Source organism: Ranitomeya imitator, chromosome 2 (assembly GCF_032444005.1).
Source record: "Ranitomeya imitator isolate aRanImi1 chromosome 2, aRanImi1.pri, whole genome shotgun sequence".
In the NCBI taxonomy this organism is placed as follows: Eukaryota; Metazoa; Chordata; class Amphibia; order Anura; family Dendrobatidae; genus Ranitomeya; species Ranitomeya imitator.
The window spans coordinates 824,437,330-824,462,687 of record NC_091283.1 but is presented as its reverse complement, the minus strand read 5'-3'; the positions used below and the strand labels follow the sequence as shown (position 1 = coordinate 824,462,687).

General features: G+C 44.8%; 1 protein-coding gene across 2 annotated transcripts in view; it reads right to left on the bottom strand.

The window, feature by feature from the left end:
- The window catches only part of LOC138665979 (tetratricopeptide repeat protein 31-like), a 53,453-nt gene extending 28,457 nt beyond the window's left edge, over positions 1-24,996 (bottom strand). Inside the window, exons 1-4 of one of the 2 annotated variants that reach the window (XM_069754006.1) lie at positions 24,869-24,996; positions 4,131-4,232; positions 2,864-2,944; positions 735-791 (exon numbers count right to left, since the gene is read on the bottom strand). In XM_069754006.1, the coding sequence (XP_069610107.1) occupies positions 735-791; positions 2,864-2,944; positions 4,131-4,205 (213 nt within the window). In that variant the 5' untranslated portion in view covers positions 4,206-4,232; positions 24,869-24,996. Of the gene's footprint in view, positions 1-734; positions 792-2,863; positions 2,945-4,130; positions 4,233-15,981; positions 16,115-24,868 lie in introns of those variants that run through there. The other variant, XM_069754007.1, reaches the window with a different exon arrangement.
- Between the last annotated feature and the right edge of the window lie 362 nt (positions 24,997-25,358).

The window sequence follows — 25,358 nt, the reverse complement described above, 5'->3', positions numbered from 1 at the left end:
CAGCGCACGGTAGACACAGGAACATTCAGGTCTTTGGAGATGGACTTGTAGCCTTGAGATTGCTCATGCTTCCTCACAATTTGGTTTCTCAAGTCCTCAGACAGTTCTTTGGTCTTCGTTCTTTTCTCCATGCTCAATGTGGTACACACAAGGACACAGGACAGAGGTTGAGTCAACTTTAATCCATGTCAACTGGCTGCAAGTGTGATTTAGTTATTGCCAACACCTGTTAGGTGCCACAGGTAAGTTACAGGTGCTGTTAATTACACAAATTAGAGAAGCATCACATGATTTTTCGAACAGTGCTAATACTTCTGTCCACCCACTTTTTTATGTTTGGTGTGAAATTATATCCAATTTGGCTTTAGGACAATTCTTTTTGTGTTTTTTCATTTAAGACAAATTAAATGAATATAATAACACCAAATAATTTGAGTTTGCAATCATTATCAGGAAGAAACTGAGTATTATCTGACAGAATTGCAGGGGTGTCAATACTTTTGGCCATGACTGTATGATATAGCCTGTGGCTCAATTAAGATTTAGTTTAATTCTGCAATTGGAAAAAAAAAAATTATGAAGGAAGCAAGGACATAAGGAACCAGAGTACAATTTTGCACAATAAGATGTATGGCCATCAAAGACTTATAACTTTGCGCCCTATTTTATAGAACAGAACACTGCTGGGATTACACGTCTTTTGCACATCCCCTGGATAACTACATGCTGCATACCTGCTCATTTTCTTCAAGGTGTTTCTTCTTCTCAAGCTTCTTCCGTTCCCGCTGCCTCTGTGGAGAGAGAGGGACATATGAAGTAAAAGGGTTTAGGCCGGTTTCACACGTCAGTGGCTCCGGTACGTGAGATGACAGTTTCCTCACGTACTGGAGACACTGACTCACGTAGACACATCAAAATAAATGTGTCTCTGCACATGTCAGCGTGTTTTCACGGACTGTGTGTCCGTGTGCAAAACACGGAGACATGTCCGCGTTTCTCCGGCAGCACGGTCCGCAAAGCATCCCGCACACGGAGAACAGTGTGCACTCTCCTTCGTGTGCACGTACCGCCGCAGGAGAAACAGCGCTACAGTTAAGCGCTGTCCCCTGCTTTTGGTGCTGAAGCCGGCATTCATTCCTTCTCCCCAGCAGCATTTGCTGGAGAGAAGGAATGAAAAATCAAGGTTTTTTTTTTTTTTTGTTAAAAATAAAGTTTGGGGTCACCCCCCCCCCCCCCCCCCCCCCCCCCCGTGCGCCCGCCCGCTTGCAGAGAAATACTCACCCAGTTCCCGCGATGCCTCCTCTCAGTGTCGGCAGCTTGTGCTGTGTGAGCGTTCACGTGGTACCGCTCATTATGGTGATGAATATTCTGCTCCACCCCTATGAGAGGAGGCATTGCGGGAGCTGGGTGAGTATTTCTCTGCAAGCGGGCGGGCGCACGGGGGGGGGGGGGGAGGGGGCTGAGGATGGGAGGTGACCCCAAACTATTTTTAACAACAAAAAAAAAAAAAAACCACTTGATTTTTCATTCCTGCTGGGGAGAAGGAATGAATGACGGCTTCAGCACCAAAAGCAGGGGACAGCGCTTAACTGTAGCGCTGTCTCCTGCACGGTCCGTGTGGTCCTCAGTCGGTACACGGCTGTGCCACGTGAGCACACGGACAACTCCGGTACCGGAATTATCTGGACATGTGAGACTGGCCTTAGAGAGGATGATGTAACCACTGGCAGCACGGTGGCGCAGTGGTTAGCACCGCAGCCTTGCAGCGCTGGAGTCCTGGGTTCAAATCCCGCCTAGGACAACATCTGCAAAAGTTTGTATGTTCTCTCCGTGTTTGCGTGGGTTTCCTCCGGGTTCCTCCCACATTCCAAAGACATACTGATAGGGAATTTAGATTGTGAACCCCAATGGGGACAGCGATGATAATGTGCAAAAAACTGTAAAGCGCTGCGGAATATGTTAGCGCTATATAAAAATAAAGATTATTATTATTATTCCCGTATAACTAGGTCTCTTGCGGGGAAAAACAAAATAAAAAAATTTCCCCTTCGCAGGCTCTCTAATTTTCAGTAGTCACTGAACCAGTGGGTAGAAACTAGCTGTTATGAGATCACACAGACATGACGGACTCCAGCTCACATATCTATGTAGCAGCAGCAGCATGGAGCATATTATGCAGCAGGACTGAACAGTGCAGCTGTGAATCCAGCACTGCAGCTGTGAATCCAGCACTGCAGCTGTGAATCCAGCACTGCAGCTGTGAATCCAGCACTGCAGCTGTGAATCCAGCACTGCAGCTGTGAATCCAGCACTGCAGCTGTGAATCCAGCACTGCAGCTGTGAATCCAGCACTGCAGCTGTGAATCCAGCACTGCAGCTGTGAATCCAGCACTGCAGCTGTGAATCCAGCACTGCAGCTGTGAATCCAGCACTGCAGCTGTGAATCCAGCACTGCAGCTGTGAATCCAGCACTGCAGTGAGAAAAAACACTTACTAGAAAGCAATGGCATGGTCTGTTTGTGCCTTTGCCTCTCTCTTTCACTCTGCTTCTCCCTTTCCACAGATAAAAAGCTGCCTATTAAAATCTAACACACCATGGGGTCAACCTTTCTTGTTTTTACCAAGATGGATTTTAGCAGTTTTTCATGAGTTCAGGAGGGAAAAGTGGCTCATCGGTGGAGAAAGAAACAGATTTCTCCGATAAGATATATTACAAAGATTCTTATATCCGCCTGGATTTTTAATCCATGCCATGTTTGCTGAAAAGGTGACCAACAATCTTAGCCACACACTTCTAGTCCAGGGTCAGCAGGAAACAGCCAGAATGGGTAAGATGCCCAGCAGGCTAGAGAGGACTACTTACCTTCTTCTTGGCTCGCCGCTTCTCTGCTTTTTGTCTGGACTGATCGTCTTCTGACAAATCATCAGAGTTTATATCTTCTTCCTTCAAATGTAGAATTAAAAAAAATAAAAAAAAACTTAATTTCTGGTCTGAAGGATAAAATGATGGATACACCTGTATAATAAAATAAGAGCAAAAGAATGTATCACGAGTCATATGCAGACACATGGGGTGCAGATATAAATGAGAGTATCCGTATACTGGGTACTGCGATTACAGACATGTCTGATATGAACTACACCAGGCCGTGGCTTAAAGGACCCATTCCCATCTCACCTATCGGACAGTGGATTTGCCGATTGCTGGGACCCCCATCCACCCACCGGACCATCCGACATGCCCTATGAGAATGGAGCAGTGGACATCTCTCCTCTCGTTGTCAATGGGACCAGCGAAGGTAGACAAGCGTTAGAAGGCGCCGTTTGGAGGAAAGGAAGAAGTGGCATTTTTATGGACATCTATTAAAACGCTCATTTCCATCTCCACCTTTCACGTCCAACTTGGCAATAACTCCGTCCATTAGAGCTGGATTTACAGAGAGACGACAGTGGCTGAGCTAGGCGGTTTCCATAAGTCTAAATCACTTCTATAAAAGTCTCAGACGTGCTGGGCCGTTCCCGTAAATCCATCTCCAGTGATCGGAGCCTGGACGGAGGTGTTCCCATCTCGGCTATGAAGGGTTGCGTTTCTTCGACCAACTCAAAGAGCACCAAGCCATCTTCTATGTCCTTTTCACCCCGAAAATCCCCTACCGCCTTCTGTCTCAATCAGAACTCAAAAGCTCATCTTCCATGACCCTTCCTCAAAACCAGGGCTGTGCAGTCGGTAAGTCAAACCTCCGACTCCTCAAGTTCCATGACACCGACTCCACCAAAATGGGCTCCGACTCCACAGCCCTGGTCAAAACCCCACTCACAAAATAGCTCTTGATTTCCATGCCCCTGGAACCTTTAATTTCCCCTCTACCTGTACCCCCTTAATAGTTCCCTCAGACTATCTCCTTACAGGGTCTCGGCCATCTCCACCCTTCTCAAAGTTCACGTTATCTGGTACTCAACCCCACTCCCAATAGTTCTGTAGAGTTGGGGCTCCCAACGCCCTACTATGGGGACCAGAATTTGCCAATGGCACCCCATTTATACCATTTCTATAGATGGATAACATTGTTTCTCCGCAGCACTGCATGGCATCGGCCGCTCCGTTCTTCCATCCATCCATGGTACCCTACCTGGAGATTCAGGTCTTTTTTGTGCATTATCTTTTTTCGGCAGCCATGGATACCTTCAGCAGTTTCAAAGTCCATTGCATTCTCTGATGTTTCAAGGTGAAGCTTTATGGTGAGGAAAGAAAAAAGAAAAAAAAAAAAAAAGTTTTTATTAAGAATCCAGGAGCTGAACTCTAACTTCTTCATTATGGATCAGAAGTCTAATGAATAATGAACTATCTACCTGGAACTAAAGCATCTGTCTGGTGCGAGCGGCAAATTACTGCTCACCGCTCCAAATACATTTACGCTGCATAAGCAAAAAAAAAGTTCACTGAACTTTTATAAAGTGGATGAACAGAGAGAATGAATCCCCCCCACCATCATCAGAGACGGAGGCGGTGGCATTCACATTAATACTCCAGAGTACAGACCCTTAAAGTGAGTGTCCTTGAGTCGTCCTCCGAGCCTGCGACCGCTGGCGGAGAACCAATATGGCTACTCTTCACATGGGCTATGACGCCGGCTTTTTTTCCCCAGGTAGAAGTTATGTGGGCGATCAAATAATTAGGTGACCATCAATATGGCCACAGTTACCGGAACTCACAGCGGAAATGTAGCATGGTGGTCCTTGGCCACAATGAAAAATCCATAACTGCCCTCTCCATTCTATCATGTGACATGTATACAAATTTTATTTATTTTTATTTTTTTTTAATCACTATGCCCCCCCACACTGATCCTCCCTAAAACTACATGACAGTTTAGGATTTCTGCATGAAAATATCAATGTTGCTTAATATAGGAACACAATTCCATAACCGGATTTAACAATGCAAACTCGATACATTATTAAATAGATCTTGGGCCTGATGAGACTGGGGCACTTACTATGGAAAAATATATGTCATAATGGCTGTATGATACCAAATATTAAAATGGACAGTTTATGAGTCCAGCTAAAAAAAAAAGATGATGAGTCCAAGTTTAATTTAGTCTTCACCAAACCAGCCTGACAGCTGCAGCTTGTACTGATCAGTGTGAGATCTCAGCAGCAGCAAGGAGGGACACTGAGGAAATGCTAATTCCGCTCAGTAGGTGGAAAATCAGCTTTGGCAGGGAGAAGCTACTTATGTTAGGTCTGAGGAGATCCAGTTTTAAGGTGGGACACCGAGGTACTGCTAATCAGAATTGTGGGCAGGGATTCTGCAGCATTTTTTTTTTTTGAGTTTTACTGGTATTCTAACTTGGATTTCTGCAGCTTACACCACCTTCATCAGGTCTAGTAAATTTCTATAATGTATGCAGCTTGTATAGTGAAGTCTGGTGACTGATCCATTGGAAATTGAATAGCAATGATACAGAACATTTTAAATACTGCCTGCTCTGATTAATTCCCGACATGAGTTCTTTATTCAGATTGTATCTAATAACATTTGACAAACAGTGGATCGGCACGAGAAACATTCACAAAACTATGTCTGACACTATATGCGAGGACACAGCGGTCTTCAAGTGCCAGGAGTCATGGACGCTGCCCGTTTCCTCACTTACGCTGCAGGTAATTCTAATTACCTGAATACTCCGAGAATCATACACTCCAGCCAAGCGACAGGACGGGCCGGAGCAGAGGTCCCCAGCCAAGCGACAGGACGGGCCGGAGCAGAGGTCCCCAGCCAAGCGACAGGACGGGCCGGAGCAGCGGCCAACCAGCCAAGCGACAGGACGGGCCGGAGCAGCGGCCAACCAGCCAAGCGACAGGACGGGCCGGAGCAGCGGCCACCAGCCAAGCGACAGGACGGGCCGGAGCAGCGGCCACCAGCCAAGCGACAGGACGGGCCGGAGCAGCGGCCACCAGCCAAGCGACAGGACGGGCCGGAGCAGCGGCCACCAGCCAAGCGACAGGACGGGCCGGAGCAGCGGCCACCAGCCAAGCGACAGGACGGGCCGGAGCAGCGGCCACCAGCCAAGCGACAGGACGGGCCGGAGCAGCGGCCACCAGCCAAGCGACAGGACGGGCCGGAGCAGCGGCCACCAGCCAAGCGACAGGACGGGCCGGAGCAGCGGCCACCAGCCAAGCGACAGGACGGGCCGGAGCAGCGGCCACCAGCCAAGCGACAGGACGGGCCGGAGCAGCGGCCACCAGCCAAGCGACAGGACGGGCCGGAGCAGCGGCCACCAGCCAAGCGACAGGACGGGCCGGAGCAGCGGCCACCAGCCAAGCGACAGGACGGGCCGGAGCAGCGGCCACCAGCCAAGCGACAGGACGGGCCGGAGCAGCGGCCACAAGCCAAGCGACAGGACGGGCCGGAGCAGCGGCCACCAGCCAAGCGACAGGAGGGGCCGGAGCAGCAGCCACCAGCCAAGCGACAGGACGGGCCGGAGCAGCAGCCACCAGCCAAGCGACAGGACGGGCCGGAGCAGCGGCCACAAGCCAAGCGACAGGACGGGCCGGAGCAGCGGCCACCAGCCAAGCGACAGGAGGGGCCGGAGCAGCAGCCACCAGCCAAGCGACAGGACGGGCCGGAGCACCAGCCACCAGCCAAGCGATCATTTCCTGATTGCTGCAGTCAGACTGTTGGACCACCACTGATCCAGAGTATGGGGGCTCCTCAGCCTTCCATAGACTCCTAACACCTCAGTGAGCAGTCTGCTAAAATCCGTCATGCTCAAGACAACAGTTTTCAGAAAGAGTGATGGATTTAGAAAGAAGGGGGAAAACATGGCTCAAATGGAGAAAGTAATATTTCTCAGGTAAGATAAACAAAGTTCTTCTGTCTGCGAAGAATACAAACAAGATAGACAGATGGGACCCAATTGTGTCCATTAAACAAGACTGCATGCATACATGGGTTGTCCTGTTTAAAAAGATCCACATTGATCACCTGTGATCTGCAGTGAAACCTCCTAGCAAGAGTTCAATTTCCCTGCACTGCCCCCACTGGAGGAATGAAGAATTACATTGTGTACTTGATTTTAAAAAGGGAGAAGTGTCTTACCACAATAAGACTCTTCGTAGCTGTGGATCCATAAGGGTCCTGAGCAGGAGACCCTCTCTAACAATGAAAATCCCCTAATAAAGTATTGGGGGGGGGAAAAAATAGCGTGCTCATTTAAGCTTTTTGCATCATAAAAACCAGAAAATGTAACATATATTGAAGTGTTTGGTCTGTGTGTAGTTCTCCTTGATAATAGGTTTCAGTGAAGCTCAGAATTCATTATATCTTCTTTTTCGCAACGTTCTTGTTTATGACAATGAGACGCGTCATGGAGATTGTAAAATATTCACAAGGACATCTGAGCACGCGGCGCCTCATTTGTTAGATACCTTCTAATCATGTCGGCTTATTTGTTTTACGCTACAGCCCTGCAGGTTCTGGGGACACCTTCCCCGGGATTAAAATATTATGCAAATGCAATCACAGGAGAATCCGCTCCTACAATGCAGCAAATTGTTCGGCCGGGTGCTCCGAAACAGAGCAAATACATAAAGGGATACAAGAATACGACAATTCCTTAAAAGAAAAAAAAACAACAAAGTTTAGTGCAGATTCAGACAATGGTAATGCAGCCTGAGCTTTTTTTTTTTTATGCATTAGCAGCTTCATGTAAAAAAACTCTGCTGACATTTGCTCAAATTTTGCGATTTTGATCTTTCGCCTCTTTATATTTATTTATTTTTTTTTGCTCCGCATAAATGAGTACACCCTAACAGTTTTGTCAGAAATCAAAATTTTTCCGTGGGATATAAAATATTCTTACAATTGTGGGCCATTGATTGCAAAGATTTGTTATTCTGTACACCCCAAAAAAGTAAGTTTTCCGAACAAAATTCTTTCAAGACCATGTTGTAAAATTGAGTACACCCCAATGAAAGTGTTCAGAGCAAAGCTAAAGTTTAGACTACAAAATTCTAAATTAACAATTTTCCAGTAGACAGCGATTATACAAGGGCGTTATTCATCAAAGAAAACGCATTCCCATCTCAAGTTGTCAGCAATGGCACCACATGGAAGAAAAACGTCACAAGACCTGAGAAAATACCGTATATACTCGAGTATAAGCCGAGATAAGCCGAGATTTTCAGCCCATTTTTGGGGGCTGAAAGTCCCCCTCTCGGCTTATACTTGAGTCATACCCGGGGGTCGGCAGGGGAGGGGGAGTGGAGGCTACTCCTGGTGCAGTCCCTGCTTCTCCCGGCGCTGCAGCTTCTTCCTGTAGTGAGCAGTCACATGGTACTGCTCATTACAGTAATGAATATGCGGCTCCACCTCCCATAGGGGTGGAGCCGCATATTCATTACTGTAATGAGCGGTAACTGTGACCGCTCAATACAGGAAGAATATGCAGCGCCAGGAGAAGCAGGGACTGCACTGTTAAATAAGTAGGGGTGAATTGTTCCTGTGACACAATACAGTGTATACTGCAGATGAGTGGCGTGTATGGGAGTCCTCCACGAAGGAAGTAGCACTTAAAGCACATGAACAAAAATGTCACCTACCATTTGCCACAGAGCATGCTGCAAAATATGAAGCCTACTGGGACTCTACACTCTGGAGTGACAAGACCAAGGGGAAGGTTTTTTTTGGAATTGATGCCTTCAAAACTGTATGACGTTGAAAAACTGAGGAGTCCAAAGAAAAATGCATGGTGCCTACAGTGAGGCATGGTGGTGGCTTTGTCCTTATGTGAAGGATGCATAAGCTGCTGCTGTTGTAGGGACACAAGTCATTGATGGGATCATGAATTCACAGATGCCCTGCTCTTTAGTGAAAGAAGATCTTGCCGTGTAGCCCACTTGTTCATTCCAGGGCTATAAGACTTGGAGCGGTCTGTAATAATCGTGGAGGGATTATTGGTTTTTATTTTTTTTTTGTTTGTTTTTTTTGTTTTTTTAAATGTGGGGTGTACTCATTTTTTGCATCAACTGATTTAAGTAAAATTGAAGATTTTGTAATATAGGTTATATTATAAACCTTATTTTCACACTATGGGTTTAAAAAAAAAAAAAGTTCTATGAACCTCAATCTTGTCAAAATGCTGGAAGTCGTTCTTATGTTGAGGGAGATCTTAAAATCTTAGTGGTCAAAGGGGGTGTAATCATTTATGCTAATAACTATATTTTAGAGGTTTGAAACAAAAATATAATAAGAATATTAGTAATCAGAATTCTGAACAGAAAAAAAAAAAAAAATTTGGGTTAGTGTCAAAATTCTCCAAAACCACCAACTTATTTTTTTTACTACTTCTCCTTTGTGCTTTCACAGTTATCGTTTTGGTGTTACATATGATGTTTTTCTTTTTATTTCAATTTTTTTTTTTTTTTTTTTTGGGGGGGGGGGGGAAATTCAATGTTTTATTAGGAACAATTAATAGGCATCAATCATGGTTTGTAACGTCTGACTGTGTAAGTACAAACAAGTTACAAGGGGAATAGTATCACCCAGTTGCCCATTCATTAGTAAAGCTCTAGAACTTATGGGGGAACATTACAATGCGGAACGCTAAGAAAAGGTTCTTCACAATTGTTTTTTCATGAGATATTTGCTAAATTATCAGGTCAGGAAAGCAAACAGTACTTGTCCACTACTTTTTACCAGTGGGGGCGCTTTATAAAGACTTCATTATTGGGGTTTTCTATTTTAGGCCAATGTTACTTTTTTTTATGCACCATAAGAGCAGAATGAACGGAGAAGAGTTTTTCTTGGCTCCTGGCTGTGGATAGGAGATGTAGTGCCCAGAACCATTAGTGGGCAGCGGAGCGTGCGATGGGGTGTTTGGCGCGGTCTGACTACAGCTGAGCTTCGCCGGCTCGGTCCTACTCTTTTTACCCCTTGCTCGTGTTTTCAGATCAGAATAGCTTTCCCAGTGCAGGACTTGGCTTTTGTGCTTGTGTCATAAAGCAGAAAAAAAAGTGCAAAAGGAAACTGCTGGAGGATGAAATACGCCAATGCAGCATTTCCGAGCGCCATTCTCCCACCCTCCGGAGCATCCAGCAGCAGCGGGCACCAGATAAGACGGCACCAGCCAATCCCTCATAGGAAGATATTGCAGGATCAGAAATGTAAAAGCGAGTCCAGCCATCAGCAGCCCGTTATCACACACCGAGACGAGAAGTCATAAGGCTCAGGTCGTTTTTAGAGCAAGTTCATAAACACTTAAGACTTTTTTTTTTTTTTAAAGCAGAGTATCTGTAAAAAAAAAAAAAAAAAAAAAAAAAGGCAAATTTTCTAACATTTTTTTGTCTCAACTTTGCGCCATTTTCAACACCACTGCTTGCACTCAATGAATGGGAACTCACTTCAGGTGCATTAAATATGTAAAGGCTTTGGACCAACCCCACAATACATCACTAGGGGGTCCAGCCAAGCACAGAACACGGCCATCTTCGGCAGTCCCATTCCCTGTGCAGGGTCACCGCTCCGTCCCAACAGGACATTTCAAGGCCCTGTTCTCAGGATCGGATCACTTAGATCCACAGTGATCCCTTATCCAGATTTGGGGACAAATCTATTAATATTTCACACTGCTGAGCACTTCCTACGGTCTAGGTATCTCCCATTAGCATATATATATATATATATATATATATATATAATGTGTAGAGGTATGGCTGTATAGGTGCTTGTCCCCCACTAAAAATGACACCTTTCTTCTAGAGATCAGTTGTGCCAGTCATGAGAAATCTAGTGTCTATGCAAATTAGGCAGGAAGTGCACTGGGGGCGTGTCAGTGCACTTGGTAAAAGTTGTCAGAGGGCAGTGACACGCCCCCAATGCACACAGCCTGATTTACATATGGCTTCTACACTAGAAGCGCCTATCTATGGATGATCACGTGTCCCCATTTGAAAACCCACTGCCCTAACTAGAATATATACACAGACAGAAATAATAGTGTCTCTTTTATGCTAAGTTTTATACTGCAAGATATTCCAAATATCCTTTCCTGTCCCCCCCTAGGTCTGTATAAGTGTCAGTTTATATGATCAGTGCCAAAGGTCTTCCCAAAATTGGGGTAGTTTCTTTTTGGGAAAAAAAAAAAAAAAAAAAAAATCTACTGAAGAAAAAAAAAAAAAAAAAAAAATTCATGACCCATGCGAGGAATTTAAGAATTTAGCAGAAAAAAAAAAAGAACCCCATAACTGAACACTATAAGAAAAAGAAAAAAAAAGTGACTTAAAACGCAAAATTACGATATGTAACAGCCCTTAACGTCAGCAACTATACCTCTGTATTAACGCAAGGTAAAATAATAGAAAGGAACTCTTTTTTTTAGTTAGATTATTTTATATATAATTCGTAATATGACATTATCTTAGGCCCCAAAATGATAAAAATTAATCCACCTAAAAAACAGTTATGGTATGTGAACTGGGTTGACCGACACTGCAGATGTGAAGTCCGCAGCGTGACAATTTACGTGGATGAAATGAACGTGAAAATGTGGTGACATTTACAGCAAGTCCAAAGCATTTTCCCAGCAAAATCCACAGTAACATCAGTGGAGTTAAGGTGTTATCTGAGCATGCTCGGGTGCTAACCGAATGACTTCGGCGTGCTCGAGAAACACATTTGAGACCACACACCTGCTTGTCTCGCAGCTGTTGGACAGCCTCAACACATGCAGGGATTTCCTGTTTGTTAGACAATCCCTGCATGTGTTGTGGCTGTCCAACAGCCAGGAGACATGCAGCTGCGGGGACTCGAACATATTTTTCGAGCACGACGACGACTGTTAGCACCAGAGCATGCTCAGATAACACCTTATCCAACCACGCTCATTCATCACTAGTGAACAGCTCATTAGCAATCAGCCCAAGTCAATTCGTTTCTTAAAATACAGTGGGGCAAAAAAGTATTTAGTCAGTCAGCAATAGTGCAAGTTCCACCACTTAAAAAGATGAGAGGCGTCTGTAATTTACATCATAGGTAGACCTCAACTATGGGAGACAAACAGAAAAAAAAAATCCAGAAAATCACATTGTCTGTTTTTTTAACAATTTATTTGCATATTATGGTGGAAAATAAGTATTTGGTCAGAAACAAAATTTCATCTCAATACTTTGTAATATATCCTTTGTTGGCAATGACAGAGGTCAAACGTTTTCTGTAAGTCTTCACAAGGTTGCCACACACTGTTGTTGGTATGTTGGCCCATTCCTCCATGCAGATCTCCTCTAGAGCAGTGATGTTTTTGGCTTTTCGCTTGGCAACACGGACTTTCAACTCCCTCCAAAGGTTTTCTATAGGGTTGAGATCTGGAGACTGGCTAGGCCACTCCAGGACCTTGAAATGCTTCTTACAAAGCCACTCCTTCGTTGCCCTGGCGGTGTGCTTTGGATCATTGTTATGTTGAAAGACCCATGCACGTTTCATCTTCAATGCCCTTGCTGATGGAAGGAGGTTTGCACTCAAAATCTCACGATACATGGCCCCATTCATTCTTTCATGTACCCGGATCAGTCGTCCTGGCCCCTTTGCAGAGAAACAGCCCCAAAGCATGATGTTTCCACCACCATGCTTTACAGTAGGTATGGTGTTTGATGGATGCAACTAAGTATTCTTTTTCCTCCAAACACGACAAGTTGTGTTTCTACCAAACAGTTCTAGTTTGGTTTCATCAGACCATAGGACATTCTCCCAAAACTCCTCTGGATCATCCAAATGCTCTCTAGCAAACTTCAGACGGGCCCGGACATGTACTGGCTTAAGCAGTGGGACACGTCTGACACTGCAGGATCTGAGTCCATGGTGGCATAGTGTGTTACTTATGGTAGGCCTTGTTACATTGGTCCCAGCTCTCTGCAGTTCATTCACTAGGTCCCCCCGCGTGGTTCTGGGATTTTTGCTCACCGTTCTTGTGATCATTCTGACCCCACGGGGTGGGATTTTGCGTGGAGCCCCAGATCGAGGGAGATTATCAGTGGTCTTGTATGTCTTCCATTTTCTAATTATTGCTCCCACTGTTGATTTTTTCACCCCAAGCTGGTTGGCTATTGCAGATTCAGTCTTCCCAGCCTGGTGCAGGGCTACAATTTTGTTTCTGGTGTCCTTTGACAGCTCTTTGGTCTTCACCATAGTGGAGTTTGGAGTCAGACTGTTTGAGGGTGTGCACAGGTGTCTTTTTATACTGATAACAAGTTTAAACAGGTGCCATTACTACAGGTAATGAGAGGAGGAAAGAGGAGACTCTTAAAGAAGAAGTTACAGGTCTGTGAGAGCCAGAAATCTTAATTATTTGTTTCTGACCAAATACTTATTTTCCACCATAATATGCAAAAAAAATGATAAAAAAACAGACAATGTGATTTTCTGGATTTTTTTTTCTCAGTTTGTCTCCCATAGTTGAGGTCTACCTATGATGTAAATTACAGACGCCTCTCATCTTTTTAAGTGGTGGAACTTGCACTATTGCTGACTGACTAAATACTTTTTTGCCCCACTGTATTTAGCGACATATCGCTGCATTGTTACCCACGGAATACCACCGATGAAACCGATATCATCAGGAGTTGTGTAAATTGGCAAAGTCCTTTCTGCTGTATTTATTTGCTAAAAATTCAGCTCCGCTTCATATCTAGGAGGAAAGTTTCTCAAAGCAGCTTAAGTGATGTGCAATGTCGGAGTTTCGTCACAAACTGGACGTCTAACGGCTTTAAGAAATACTGTATTCCTCAATTCTTTCAAGCAACATCAGAATATGCTGCCATGTGTTTACATCAGAAAGAACGCCATTTCTGGCAGTTATAGGACTTATATCCTACATTTTCACTAGTTCTTAGCCCTGCAGGGTCACTTTCTAATTTTCATCTCTCTCTGAGCTAGTGGGTGGAGACTAGATGTTAATGTCTCCCATACACAGCGCACATAGACACTGGACTTCTGCCTCTATTTAGCACATAAATTGAGGCCGTACCGAGCAGTGTAGGTGCGAATCCAGCACAGAGATTAAATACTCATTACAAAGCAACAGCATGGAGGCCATTATCTCAACGTAGTACTGGATTCCCAGTCACCCTGCTCAGCACTGATATATATGGTAGAAAGAAGAAGCATCATCTGAGCCCTTCCCAAGAGATATATGATATAATATATATATATATATATATATATATAATATCGGCCGGAAGTCAGAGTTGACTGAGAGAGACCGTCGGACTCTAAAGCGAATTGTGAGAGTGGATCGCAAGACCACGGCTCCGAAAATCACTGCTGAACTCAATAAACACCTGCAGAACCCAGTTTCCACGAAAACGGTTCGTCGGGAGCTGCACAAATCTGCTGCTCTCAATGACAAATGTTTCCAAGCGTTTAGAGTGGTGTATAAACCTCCAGAACTGGTCCCTCGAGCAGTGGAAACCTGTGATATTCTCAGACGAATCATTGTTTACCCTATTTCCGGCCGAGTGTACGTTTGGAGAAAGCCGAAAGAAGCATTCCATCCAGACTGCCTTCTCCCAACCGTAAAACATGGTGGAGGTTCTGTAATGATCTGGGGGCTATTTCGTGGAGATCTGCCGGGCCAATGATATCCCTTCATAGAAGAATTAGCAGCCGAGGTTATTTAGGCATTTTGGGCGACCAAGTGCATCCAATGGTTCAAGCACTGTTCCTGGAGGGGAACGCCATCTTTCAGGATGATAATGCACCAATTCATACAGCTAGAATCGTTGAAGCATGGCACGAGGAACATTCTAATGAAGTTGAGCATCTCATCTGGCCCCCACAATCCCCAGACCTCAACATTATTGAGCATTTATGGCCGATTTTAGGGATTCAAGTTAGACGTCAATTTCCGCCGCCATCGTCGCTCAAAGAACTGGAGGGTGTTTTAACTGCAGAATGGGCTAAAATTCCTTTGGAAACAATTCACACCTTGTATGAATCCATACCTCAGAATTGATGCTGTAATCGCCGCAAAAGGTGGATCTACACCATATTAAACTAACTTTTGTTGAGGGTGTGTGTGTGTGTGTGTGTGTGTGTGTGTGTGTGTGTGTGTGTGTGTGTGTGTGTGTTTGTGTGTGTGTCTATACATACATATCCGGTTATTGCATATTCAGGATTACTTGAAACTAAGAAGGCACTACCACCATGAGTGCAAAAGTTAGCGCTAGGAATATAAAAATGGCATCAATAGAGGAATTAAAAAACAATACTTTTACCTTTCACCGAGGACCTGGAAAGTATATGCAGTCTGAAAACCTAGACCGGAAAGTCAAGGAACTGGGAGCAGGTCGTCTTCTCATCCATCCTCCCAGTGGATGGACATGGAACAAGGAGATTGAACAGGATTCTACAGGTGAACAACTGGATACGTCGTTGGTGCCATGAGCAGCGTTTTGGGTTTCTTGACCATGGAGTGGATGTGAATACTTTTCTGCCCAATGATGACAGAAGTATTCTGGGAGTGATACCTTTATTGGCTAACCAGAAAAGAACATGTTTGCAAGTTTTCAGAGCACAGAGGCTCCTTCTTCAGGCAAGATTACAGATGAAGAAGGAGCCTCTGTGCTCTGAAAGCTTGCAGACATATTATTTTCTGGTTAGCCAATAAAGGTATCACTCCCAGAATACTTCTGTCATCATTGGGCAGAAAAGTATTCACATCGATTTTTCTGGCTAACACGGTACCACAAAACAATCTGTTATTGTACATCTTGACCATGGAGTGAATCACCTGTCCCAGCGTCAGGAGCTGGGACCCTCAAGAAACTCGTCAGCTTTCAAGACAATGGATTTTGCACCAAGAAATCTCAAAAAAGGCCTCCCTACTAGGAGGAAAATTTCACAAAGATGCCACCTATAGATGGCAGGAAAGAGCTAGTTTGCTTAAAAAGCATCGCCTTACTCTCTACAAGGAGAACCATTACCTTAGATGACCACTCCAGGCTTCTTCAGGGGTCCGCCAGTAGGGATCCCATATTCTGCTACATCTTGTGTGACGACTCAGCCCCCAAGACAACGTTATCTTTACTAAACTGTGGTGACCGAACGGTTTACACATCCGCACCTATAGGAACAGCACAAAGGCTCATGGCACCGGCCTCGCTTGCTAAACAGAGGAGATGATGTCATTGCTACACTCATTTTTGCTGATCACACCATTTGGCAACATGTTGCTTAACTCTTCACATGCCGAGAACACAAAAATGCAAAGCAGTGATGGATGGAGGGGGAGGAGGGGAGTGATCCTCCTGTTTCATAGCTTCCATGTAAACTAATGCAAATGTTTACAGCCCTCCGAGCAAATCTAGAACAGATCGGAATAATGCAGCTCGCCCAAACCAGCAGCTTCCAGGGTCAATGGAGTTTACACACAAAGTAGCAACAGGAACCACTGCAACATAGTGAACAGAGAAGATCAATAAGTGGCTACAACCCTGCGGAATGTCCAAGATGATCCAGAACTGGTAATCGTGGGATCGGTGGTCCTCATCTGTGAACGTCAGCGTGGCAGAGGTAATGTAAGAGTTATGTCATTGCGCTGTCCGCTCCGTTATCACAGCGCCCAGTGAGCAATGTAGGACAGCGTGACATTGGAAGCATCAGCGAGCGTCGGACATTGACCCCAGTTATTGAGAAATCCATAATGAAAATAATCCCCTTGCAATCCTGAATTTGCCAGATTTACTATAAATGAATTTTTTGGGAATCTTTCTCATAAGATTTCTCAGAATAAACTTACAAAAGTTTAAATGTGACTCCACTACTTTGATATGGGTGATCTACCAGCAGAAAACATCATCGATATCAGACGATGATCAAATAACAAAATACTGACTGGCCCATCCATAGTGTGAGTAAGTGCATACGAGGAGGAGCTACCTCCATATTTAAAATACACAAAAAAAAAGGTTGCAACCTACTGTGCTAAAGCATGTCAGGGTAAAATATATTAGGAAAAAGTGAAAAGCTTTGCACGCAAATTTGGCCAAATCATGCCTGCCCACCAACCAACGTCAAGGTAGTCTCAACTCAAGTAACTAATATATCTCTAAGTAATTAAATGTATTCACATTGGTAGGGACTAGTGATGAGCGAGTGTACTCATTGCTCGGGTTTTCCCCATGCACGCTTGGGTAGTCTCCGAGTATTTATGACTGCTCGGAAAATTAGTTTTCATTGGGGAAGCTGAATTATTTACAGGTATTCAAGCAGGCTAGTAGCTGTAAATCATTCGGCTGCCGTGATGAAAGCTACATCTCCGAGCAGTCATAAATACTCGGAGGTCAACCGAGCGTGCTCAGGGAAAACCCGAGCAATGAGTACACTTGCTCATCACTAGTAGAGACCCATAAGTTACTTTGAGACCGCCTTGACGTTGGTTGATGGGCAGGCACGATTTGGCCAAATTGTGTGCAAAGCGCCTCATTTTCTACTAATGTACAAAAGCCGTATTGCTATTCATATTTCACATTGACATGCTTTAGCACGATAGAGTGCCCCCAACGATCAGCCATTAGCTCCAGCAGATGCACACAGTGTCCGCAGCAGGACAGCCCAGCTGTGTGCACTAGGTTGTGGCCGGTCTTCGGTACTGTATACCAATTCCTTTTCCATTTTCCTACTTGTTTGTAATATTACATTTTTCTTTCCTTATTACTTTTAATCTTTTGCTTTTGTGTCGCCCTACCCCATAACTTTTTTATTTTTTAGTTGAAAGTTGTTTTGTTGAGGATGTGTTCATTTATACTATTTTAGGATATATAGGATTTGTTGATTGGTTTTTTTATTCCAGTTTTCAAAAAGTGGCTAAATAAAAAATAAAAGTAGCTACTTTTAACCATTTTCACAGTATGGGTCAAGCTATAGTCACATCAGTTTTTCTCATGCCTTTTTTTCTTTTTACTCAAGAGCAGGTAACTATGAAGAGTTGGTGGAAAATCTCCTCAAAACATATAGGGATCTTGGCTGTAACATGTCATTAAAGATTAATTTCTTACATTTCAATCTAGACTCTTTTCCATCAAAACTGCGGAGCAGCGATATAGCGGCTATGGAAAAAAAAATAAGTATATCAAGGGAAAAAAAAAAAAAAAAATGATATCAAGGAAAATGGAATCCATCAATGCTTGCAGATTACTGTTGGACAACTGTAAGGCTATGCGCACACATCAGGATTCTTTGCAGAAATTTCCTGACCAAAGCCAAACTTTTTCTGCACGAAATCCGCATGCTTTTTTTTCACTTTTTTTTGCGGATTTTTCCGGAGCTTCCCCAATTGCAGAATATAGCAGCAAAAAAAATCTGCATAATTAAACGTGCTGCGTTTTTTCTTGCGGAAAGAAAAGCAACATGTGCACAAAAATTGCAGATTGCATTCTATTAATAGGATGCTTAATGTGTGGGGTTTTTTTTCACGGTTTTATCACGTTTTTATAGCGGAAAAAAAAACACGAAAAATCCTGAACATGTGCACACAGCTTAACAGATGATCCGATGTAGGAGTACAAGAGACAAGCAAAAAAGTTGTCACTGAATGAGGACCAAGTTTTGTGGTGCAATTTGTCTAACGGTTTCACAATAGTGTTTACACAGGTTTTAGTTATTTGAATTGTTGCCAAGTTTTCTCTAAATAAATATCATAACATTGGCATAAAGTAATATTCTGCATCTTTATATTTGCAAACATTACAGCTCTGTTGACAGAATAGTGGTCGGGCCCGATGCTGCACATCCTACCCCCATTCATTTGAATAGGGGGATTGAACAGTTCCCGGCCGATGTCATTATACAGTCAACGGAGCCATGCAAAAAAAAAAAAAAAGTGTTCAAATGTTTTTTAGTCCCACTTGTATGCCATGATTCACAAAAAGGCCATAGTCGTCCCAACCCAAACTCAATAGCCATATTGGTATGTATAAGGGTGAGGAGACTCGTGGCCAGACAGTGCATTGTGGTATTTTCGTGAATCCAGCCTCAGCCCCACTAGAATGGTCCTGGCTAAGTCAATAAGGAAGACTGAGGGTATGTGCACACGTCAGGATTTTTAGCGGTTTTTTTTTGCGGAATTTCGCCATAAAAACGCTATAAATCCGGTAAAAAAAAAAAAACGCTAACATTATGCATCCTATCATTTAGAATGCATTCCGCATTTTTTGTGCAGATGTTAGCGTTTTTTCCGCAAAAAAAACGCATCCCGCAAAAAATCTGGACATGCTCAATCTTTTTCCGGATTTGCTATCAAAAAGGTCATTCAGGAAAAAAAAAAAAAAAAAAAAACCCGCAAAAAATCCGCAAATTCCACGCGAAAAAAGCACGCGGATTTCTGGCAGAATTCTCAGGAAAAAATCCTGACGTGTGCACATACCCTAATATGGCGGCCATATGGGCTATTGCTAGATTAATGAAACTTCAGTCTCAGTAACGCTCAGTGATCAGATGACGTGGTTTTGGCAGCTACTCCATAAAATAAGTGGACAGCCATGTAATAAGACACATGATTAGTTCATTGGAGTGGGGTCCTGAACAGAGGGCCCCCTACGAAGCATCCACATGCTTCAGAGATATTGGTAGGTAGGGTAGGGCTACTCATCAGAGAACCACTTATAGAAGGCAACAAGGTGCGGAGGCCCTTATGGGGGAAATTAAAAAATTACAATGGCAGCTATATCGTGGGATAGCTTTGTGTGCAATAAACCATAGTGAGACCATGATCCTTAGGCCGGGATCACACATGCGAGAAACACGTCCGTGTCTCGCATGTGAAACCCAAGCTCTGGCGCCGGCACTGTGGAGCGGAGCGTGCGGCCGCATAGGAACACATGGAGCCGCACGCTCCGCTCTGGAGTGCCGGCGCCAGAGCTTGGGTTTCACATGCGAGACACGGACGTGTTTCTCGCATGTGTGATCCCGGCCTTAGAGAGGGACTCAAATAGGGAACCCACCACTATGACGACCACCTGCCCTATAGAGACAAGGCCTTTCAGCCTTATTACCCACTAGGCTTCTTTCCTCGCTCTATTGATTACATTGCATATGCAAATAATTCCTAATCCTCCAATAGCTGAGATGTGACTTACAAGACAGGCGGATTCACATGCACAGTAAGATCACACATGGCTCCTCCGTACGCTCACGTTGACTCCTCATTGTGATTCTAGCACAACTCTCCGGAACAGGTACCATTACCGGTGGTGACTCATGCTGGAAATTCTCCGCTCACTCGGGGTAACGCTGCTTTGTATGAACAATGAGACGCATTAAAGAAAAAAAAAAATTATATACGCATACAAAACAAGTAAAAGGAACAGCGTGCAGCTAAGCAACAACCGTCCATAACAGGTGACATCCATACAGTCATGGCCAAAAATGTTGGCACCCTTGAAGTTATTCCAGAAAATTACACGTTTTGTTATATGCATGTTTATTTGCTTTTTTGTGTATTGGAACACCAAAAAAAAAACAACCCTTTGAATCTCCACCATATTTGACTATAGGTACTGTGTTCTTTTTCCTTGTAGGCCTTATTCCATTGTCGGTAAACAATAGAATGATGTGCTTTACCAAAAAGCTCTATATTTGCCTTATTTGTACAAAAGATGCTTTCCCAGAAGGATTTTTGGCTTACTCACATACATTTTAGCAAACTGCAGTCTAGGTTATTAAGGTCTCTGTGTCAGCACAGGCGTCCTCTCCTGGGTCTTCTATCATAGTGTTTTTCATTTTATTCAAGTATTGATGGATAGTTTGCGCTGATACTAATGATCCCTGAGCCTGCAGGACAGCTTGAGTTTCTTTGAAACTTGATGGGAGTCTTTTTATTCACTATCTGGACTATCCTCCGTTGCAACATTTCATCAATTTTTCTCTGCGGTTCACGTCCAGATAGATTAGATACGGTGCCTTGGGTGGTTAATTTCTTGATTATGTTGCGCACTGTGGACAAAAGAACATCAAGATCTCTGTAGATGACTTGCAACCTTGAGATTGTTGATATTGTTCAACCATTTTGGTTCTCAAGTCCTCAGACAGTTCTCTACTCCTCTTTTTGTTCTCCATGCCTAGTGTGGCACACAGACACAATGCCATGCTTGAGTCAACTTCTCCCCTTTTATATCTGGTTTCAGGGGTGAATTTCATATTGCCCACGCCTGTTACTTGCCACAGGTGAGTTTGAAACAAAGTTGTTATATACACACAATTTTGGAAATGTGCCAACAATTTTGTCCAGCCCAATTTTGGAGTTGTGTGAAATTAGTTTCAAGACGCACAAAAGGAAAGTTCTGGTCAGGAGATCCACGGCTTCTCCACACCGGACTACCTCTGAGGGAAGCCCAGGGAGCCATGACCCTTCGATAAACCATCCCAGTAGTTAAATCCCCAGCCATTGACGACATAACCCTATTATCTATGATGGGAAAAGCACTTAAAACCCTCTTGGCCCAATGTTTAGCCTGAGAACACTCATGCACAGAGATTTTAGGAAAAATACTAATTCTGTTTTTGTTTTGTTTTTTAACACAAACAGTGTGGGGAAAAACAAACAAAAAAAAATCTGCTGCAGATTCTGCTCCAAAATCCACATGAAAACAGCATCAAAGATTCTTTAAATAAGTTTCCTATTCCTTTCAGTGTGAAAACATGCCCAGGCCACGTTCCCATGTATAAAAACGCTTTTCTTCTGCAGGTGTCCACACGAACATTAGTAATCTGCTGCGTTTTCCCCTTTTTTATTTTTGGTGCAGATTTCACAGCATTTTCAATGCAATTTTAAGTCCAGAAACGCTTTGTTCGGCTAATAAAAACCTGCACTTTTTTACATTTATTTTTTTTCCAGGCACCCCTTAGAAGCCTAAAGGGAAAAAGTGCATTGAAAAAAAAACCAAAAAAAAAAAAAAAACCATGCACTATTCAACGATGCTGTTTTTTTTTTTGTTTTGTTTTTGCGCATGGAAGAAGTAGTAACATTGTCTGCGCCGTTATACTGATTACAATGATGTCGAATAATAATAATACCCGAGTAGCCTCGAAAGCTTGCAATTTGTTACCATCTTTTCAGTTATCCATTAAAAATGTATCAACCACTGAGGACTGTCAATTCTAAATATTTTTCTATCTACTGGCTAACACGGCACAAAGATATATATCTTTCCTGTATCAGGAGCTGGCGGATGCTTTAGTCCAGGTCTGGGAGGAGATCCCTCATGAAAACATCCGCCGCCTCATCAGGAGCATGCCCAGGCATTATCTGGAGGTCATACAGGCACGTGGAGGCCACGCACACTACTGAGCATCATTTCCTTGTCTTGAGGCATTTCCACTGAAGTTGGATCAGCCTGTAACTTCATTTTCCACTTGGATTTTGAGCATCATTCCAACTCCAACTGATCATTCAAGGCATTCTATTCTACTATGTAATGAATAAAGATTCGCAAATGGAATATTTCATTCAGTGATATCTAGGATGTGGGATTTTAGTGTTCCCTTTATTGTTTTGAGCAGTGTGTGCCATAGCGATGTTTGGCTTTCGAGGTGAAATTTATGGAAAATGTAAGAAGTTCCCGCTACAGTGATATTTTCTTGTGACCGTCGGGCATACAAGTAGAAGCAGCAATGGTGATCTCCTCATCTCAAATAATTTACTGAAACAAAAGCCAACACCAGCCAACTAGAAATGTCAATGTCTCAATAACTCGTCATGTGGCCTTGAGCATCAGTCACAGCTGACGACGTCTCGTGCTGTTCACAAGTGAAGTTATTGTCTGCCATCTTGATGGGCGACCCTCAGGTGATTGAGGTTCTGGGGTACAGAGTTACGAGCCCACACTAACACCAAAGGCTCATCTGGTGAAAAGTGGCTGAGCGGGCGCCTTGACGACTCCAACATCGCTGGCGGCCATCATTTCTGCTCGCGAATCCCCCTTCATTAGTGACCAGCACAGAGGCCGAGTGGTCCCTCATCCAGAGTAGATGCTCCCTTGCCCATGATGACCCCTGTGCCTGGTGGGGGGTCAGGTACCCTTGCAGGTCGTCTAGCACTCAGACCACGCTGATGTAAATGGTCTGACGTGACACTTGGGAGCCGCTCACCTCCCTCACATGTGTCTGGGGTCCTGTAGGACATTGTTCACAATGAAGCAGTCATCACTGTGATGTGGGCACAGGACGTCCAGGTCTCCTCGGCCATTCTGGGACTCTTCCAGTCTCTTGCATCCCGCTGATCAATACCTAGGCGTCGTCTTGGTCTCATGGTGTCAAAATGTGAACAGCGCGATGATGAGGAGGAGGAGGAGGGCTGTAATATAAAATTCTAATTGAGACCCCTAAACATATTGGCCGATCCATGGAGCAAACACCTGATGGGAATTTTGCCATTAACACCTTGTTAGAGAACAGCAGGTTGTGCAAAAAGTGCAGAAAACACCGGAGAGCTGGACGTCCGTTCAGATGTGTAGAAACCGTCACAGTAAAGTTCACCTGACGGCTTCAGAGGGCATTTTGGGGTCATCCTGAAATTTCACCCAAAAGCCAAATATCCCTAACTTTTTTGTGGAGTGTAATATTATTCTATATACACACAGATACGGAGTGGACATATCGTCGGTGCAGCCTGGGCAGCCACACCGGAGCCCAAAAGAAAAGGGCCACTACGACGTCCATAGCAGGTGTGACTGCATCCACCTGGGCTATTGCAGGCCCATATACTGTTCTTGGGACCATCTTCGTATATAAGCGAGAGGGGCCCACGTAGACCCAGAGCGGCCCCCAAAAGACCCCTCAGTTCACCCCATGCTATTACGCCATCTTCATCTCTCATGGATCCGATCCAGCCTGCTGCGCCGGTCGCGGCTCACCGCCGCCGTACACACTCACACGCGCTCCCGCTGCCAACTCTGCTGCGCACCTCTTTGTTTTCTGCTTCTATATAATTAATTGGCAAACAGAAAACTATACAAAACTGTTGCAAAACTACAGTTCCCAGCATGCCTCGCAAGGCTTCAGATGACCAGGCGCACTGGGACTTGTAGTTTCACAACAGCAGCGGCCGCCATCACATATCGCGTAGCCACAAACCTTAACATTACAAAACTCCCAGCGCATGCGTCAGTCACTCTAGTGGTGGAACTACAACTCCCAACAGCCGATCTTCACCTCGTTGGAGACTGCTATTCCCATTCTGTCCAGCAAGTCAGTGTCGATGAACTACAACTCCCAGCATGCCCTCCAAGGCCACAGACTCCTGGTGTCACCACAGGCTGCAGATACCATAATGAAACCATTACTCCCAACATGCCCTTTAACTGCTGGGAAACTACAACTCCCAAGCCAGGCCAGGTACTGGGGAACTACCATTCCCAGCATGCTTTGCAAAGCTGCAGATGACACTGAGGACTAGTCGCAGGGAAGAGCAACAGGTTGCAGCCGGAGACTACAACTCCCAGCAAGTCCTGGCAGCTGCTCTTACTTACAGCTGTGGAACTACAGCTCCCAGCATGGCATGTCAGCTCCATAGCACCTGTTGTGAGACAGGTCTAGTCACTCTCCCATGTTTGAAGAACTAAAGCTCCCAGCATGGCCTCCCAGTAGCTGTAAAACTACAAGTCCCAGCATGCTTTACACGGCTGCAGATAGTAGGGCATGCTGGGAGCTGTAGTTTCACAGAGGAATGCAGCCACAACTTGTAGCACCGTGCATCTGCAGCTCCCTCCGCCCTGGCGGCTGCCGCCCTCAGCACAAGTACTGGAGAGGCTGCACTTAGCATCTTCCGCCAACCGCGCCCCAACAAAGCCTCGAAATCCCGGTGTGAACACCCACCTGGCAGCTGTGCGGTAACTCCCGGGCTCCCGTACTCCAGTAGGAGGCGCACTCGCCGCCGCTCCGGTACCATCACCCACTCCCGGCTCTTCTGTACCTCTCTACCTCCGCCTTCCGCTCCCAGTCTCCGGCGCCCCGCCCCACGCCCGGCTTCTGTCATAAACCACGCCCACTGCATACCAAGCGTTGGCGTCATATCCCGCCTACTTAGTCATAACCCCGCCTATTCGACGAAAGACTCCACCCCTCTATCGCTAACCATCATTTAGAAAGAACTGGCGCCGTGCCCCGCCCCTTAATCACGCCCCGCCCCTTTTATGGTAATTATCTCTCCCTACTCTACACGTGTCCCGCCTCTCCCGTCAGTGTCCGTCCTGTGCGACCGCCGGGCATCACGTCAGCCGCCCGCTTGTCACTTTAATTTAACCTCTTCCCAACCGGGCGATTTTTAATTTTTGCCCTTTTACTTTTTTTTTTCTCTTTTTCCAAT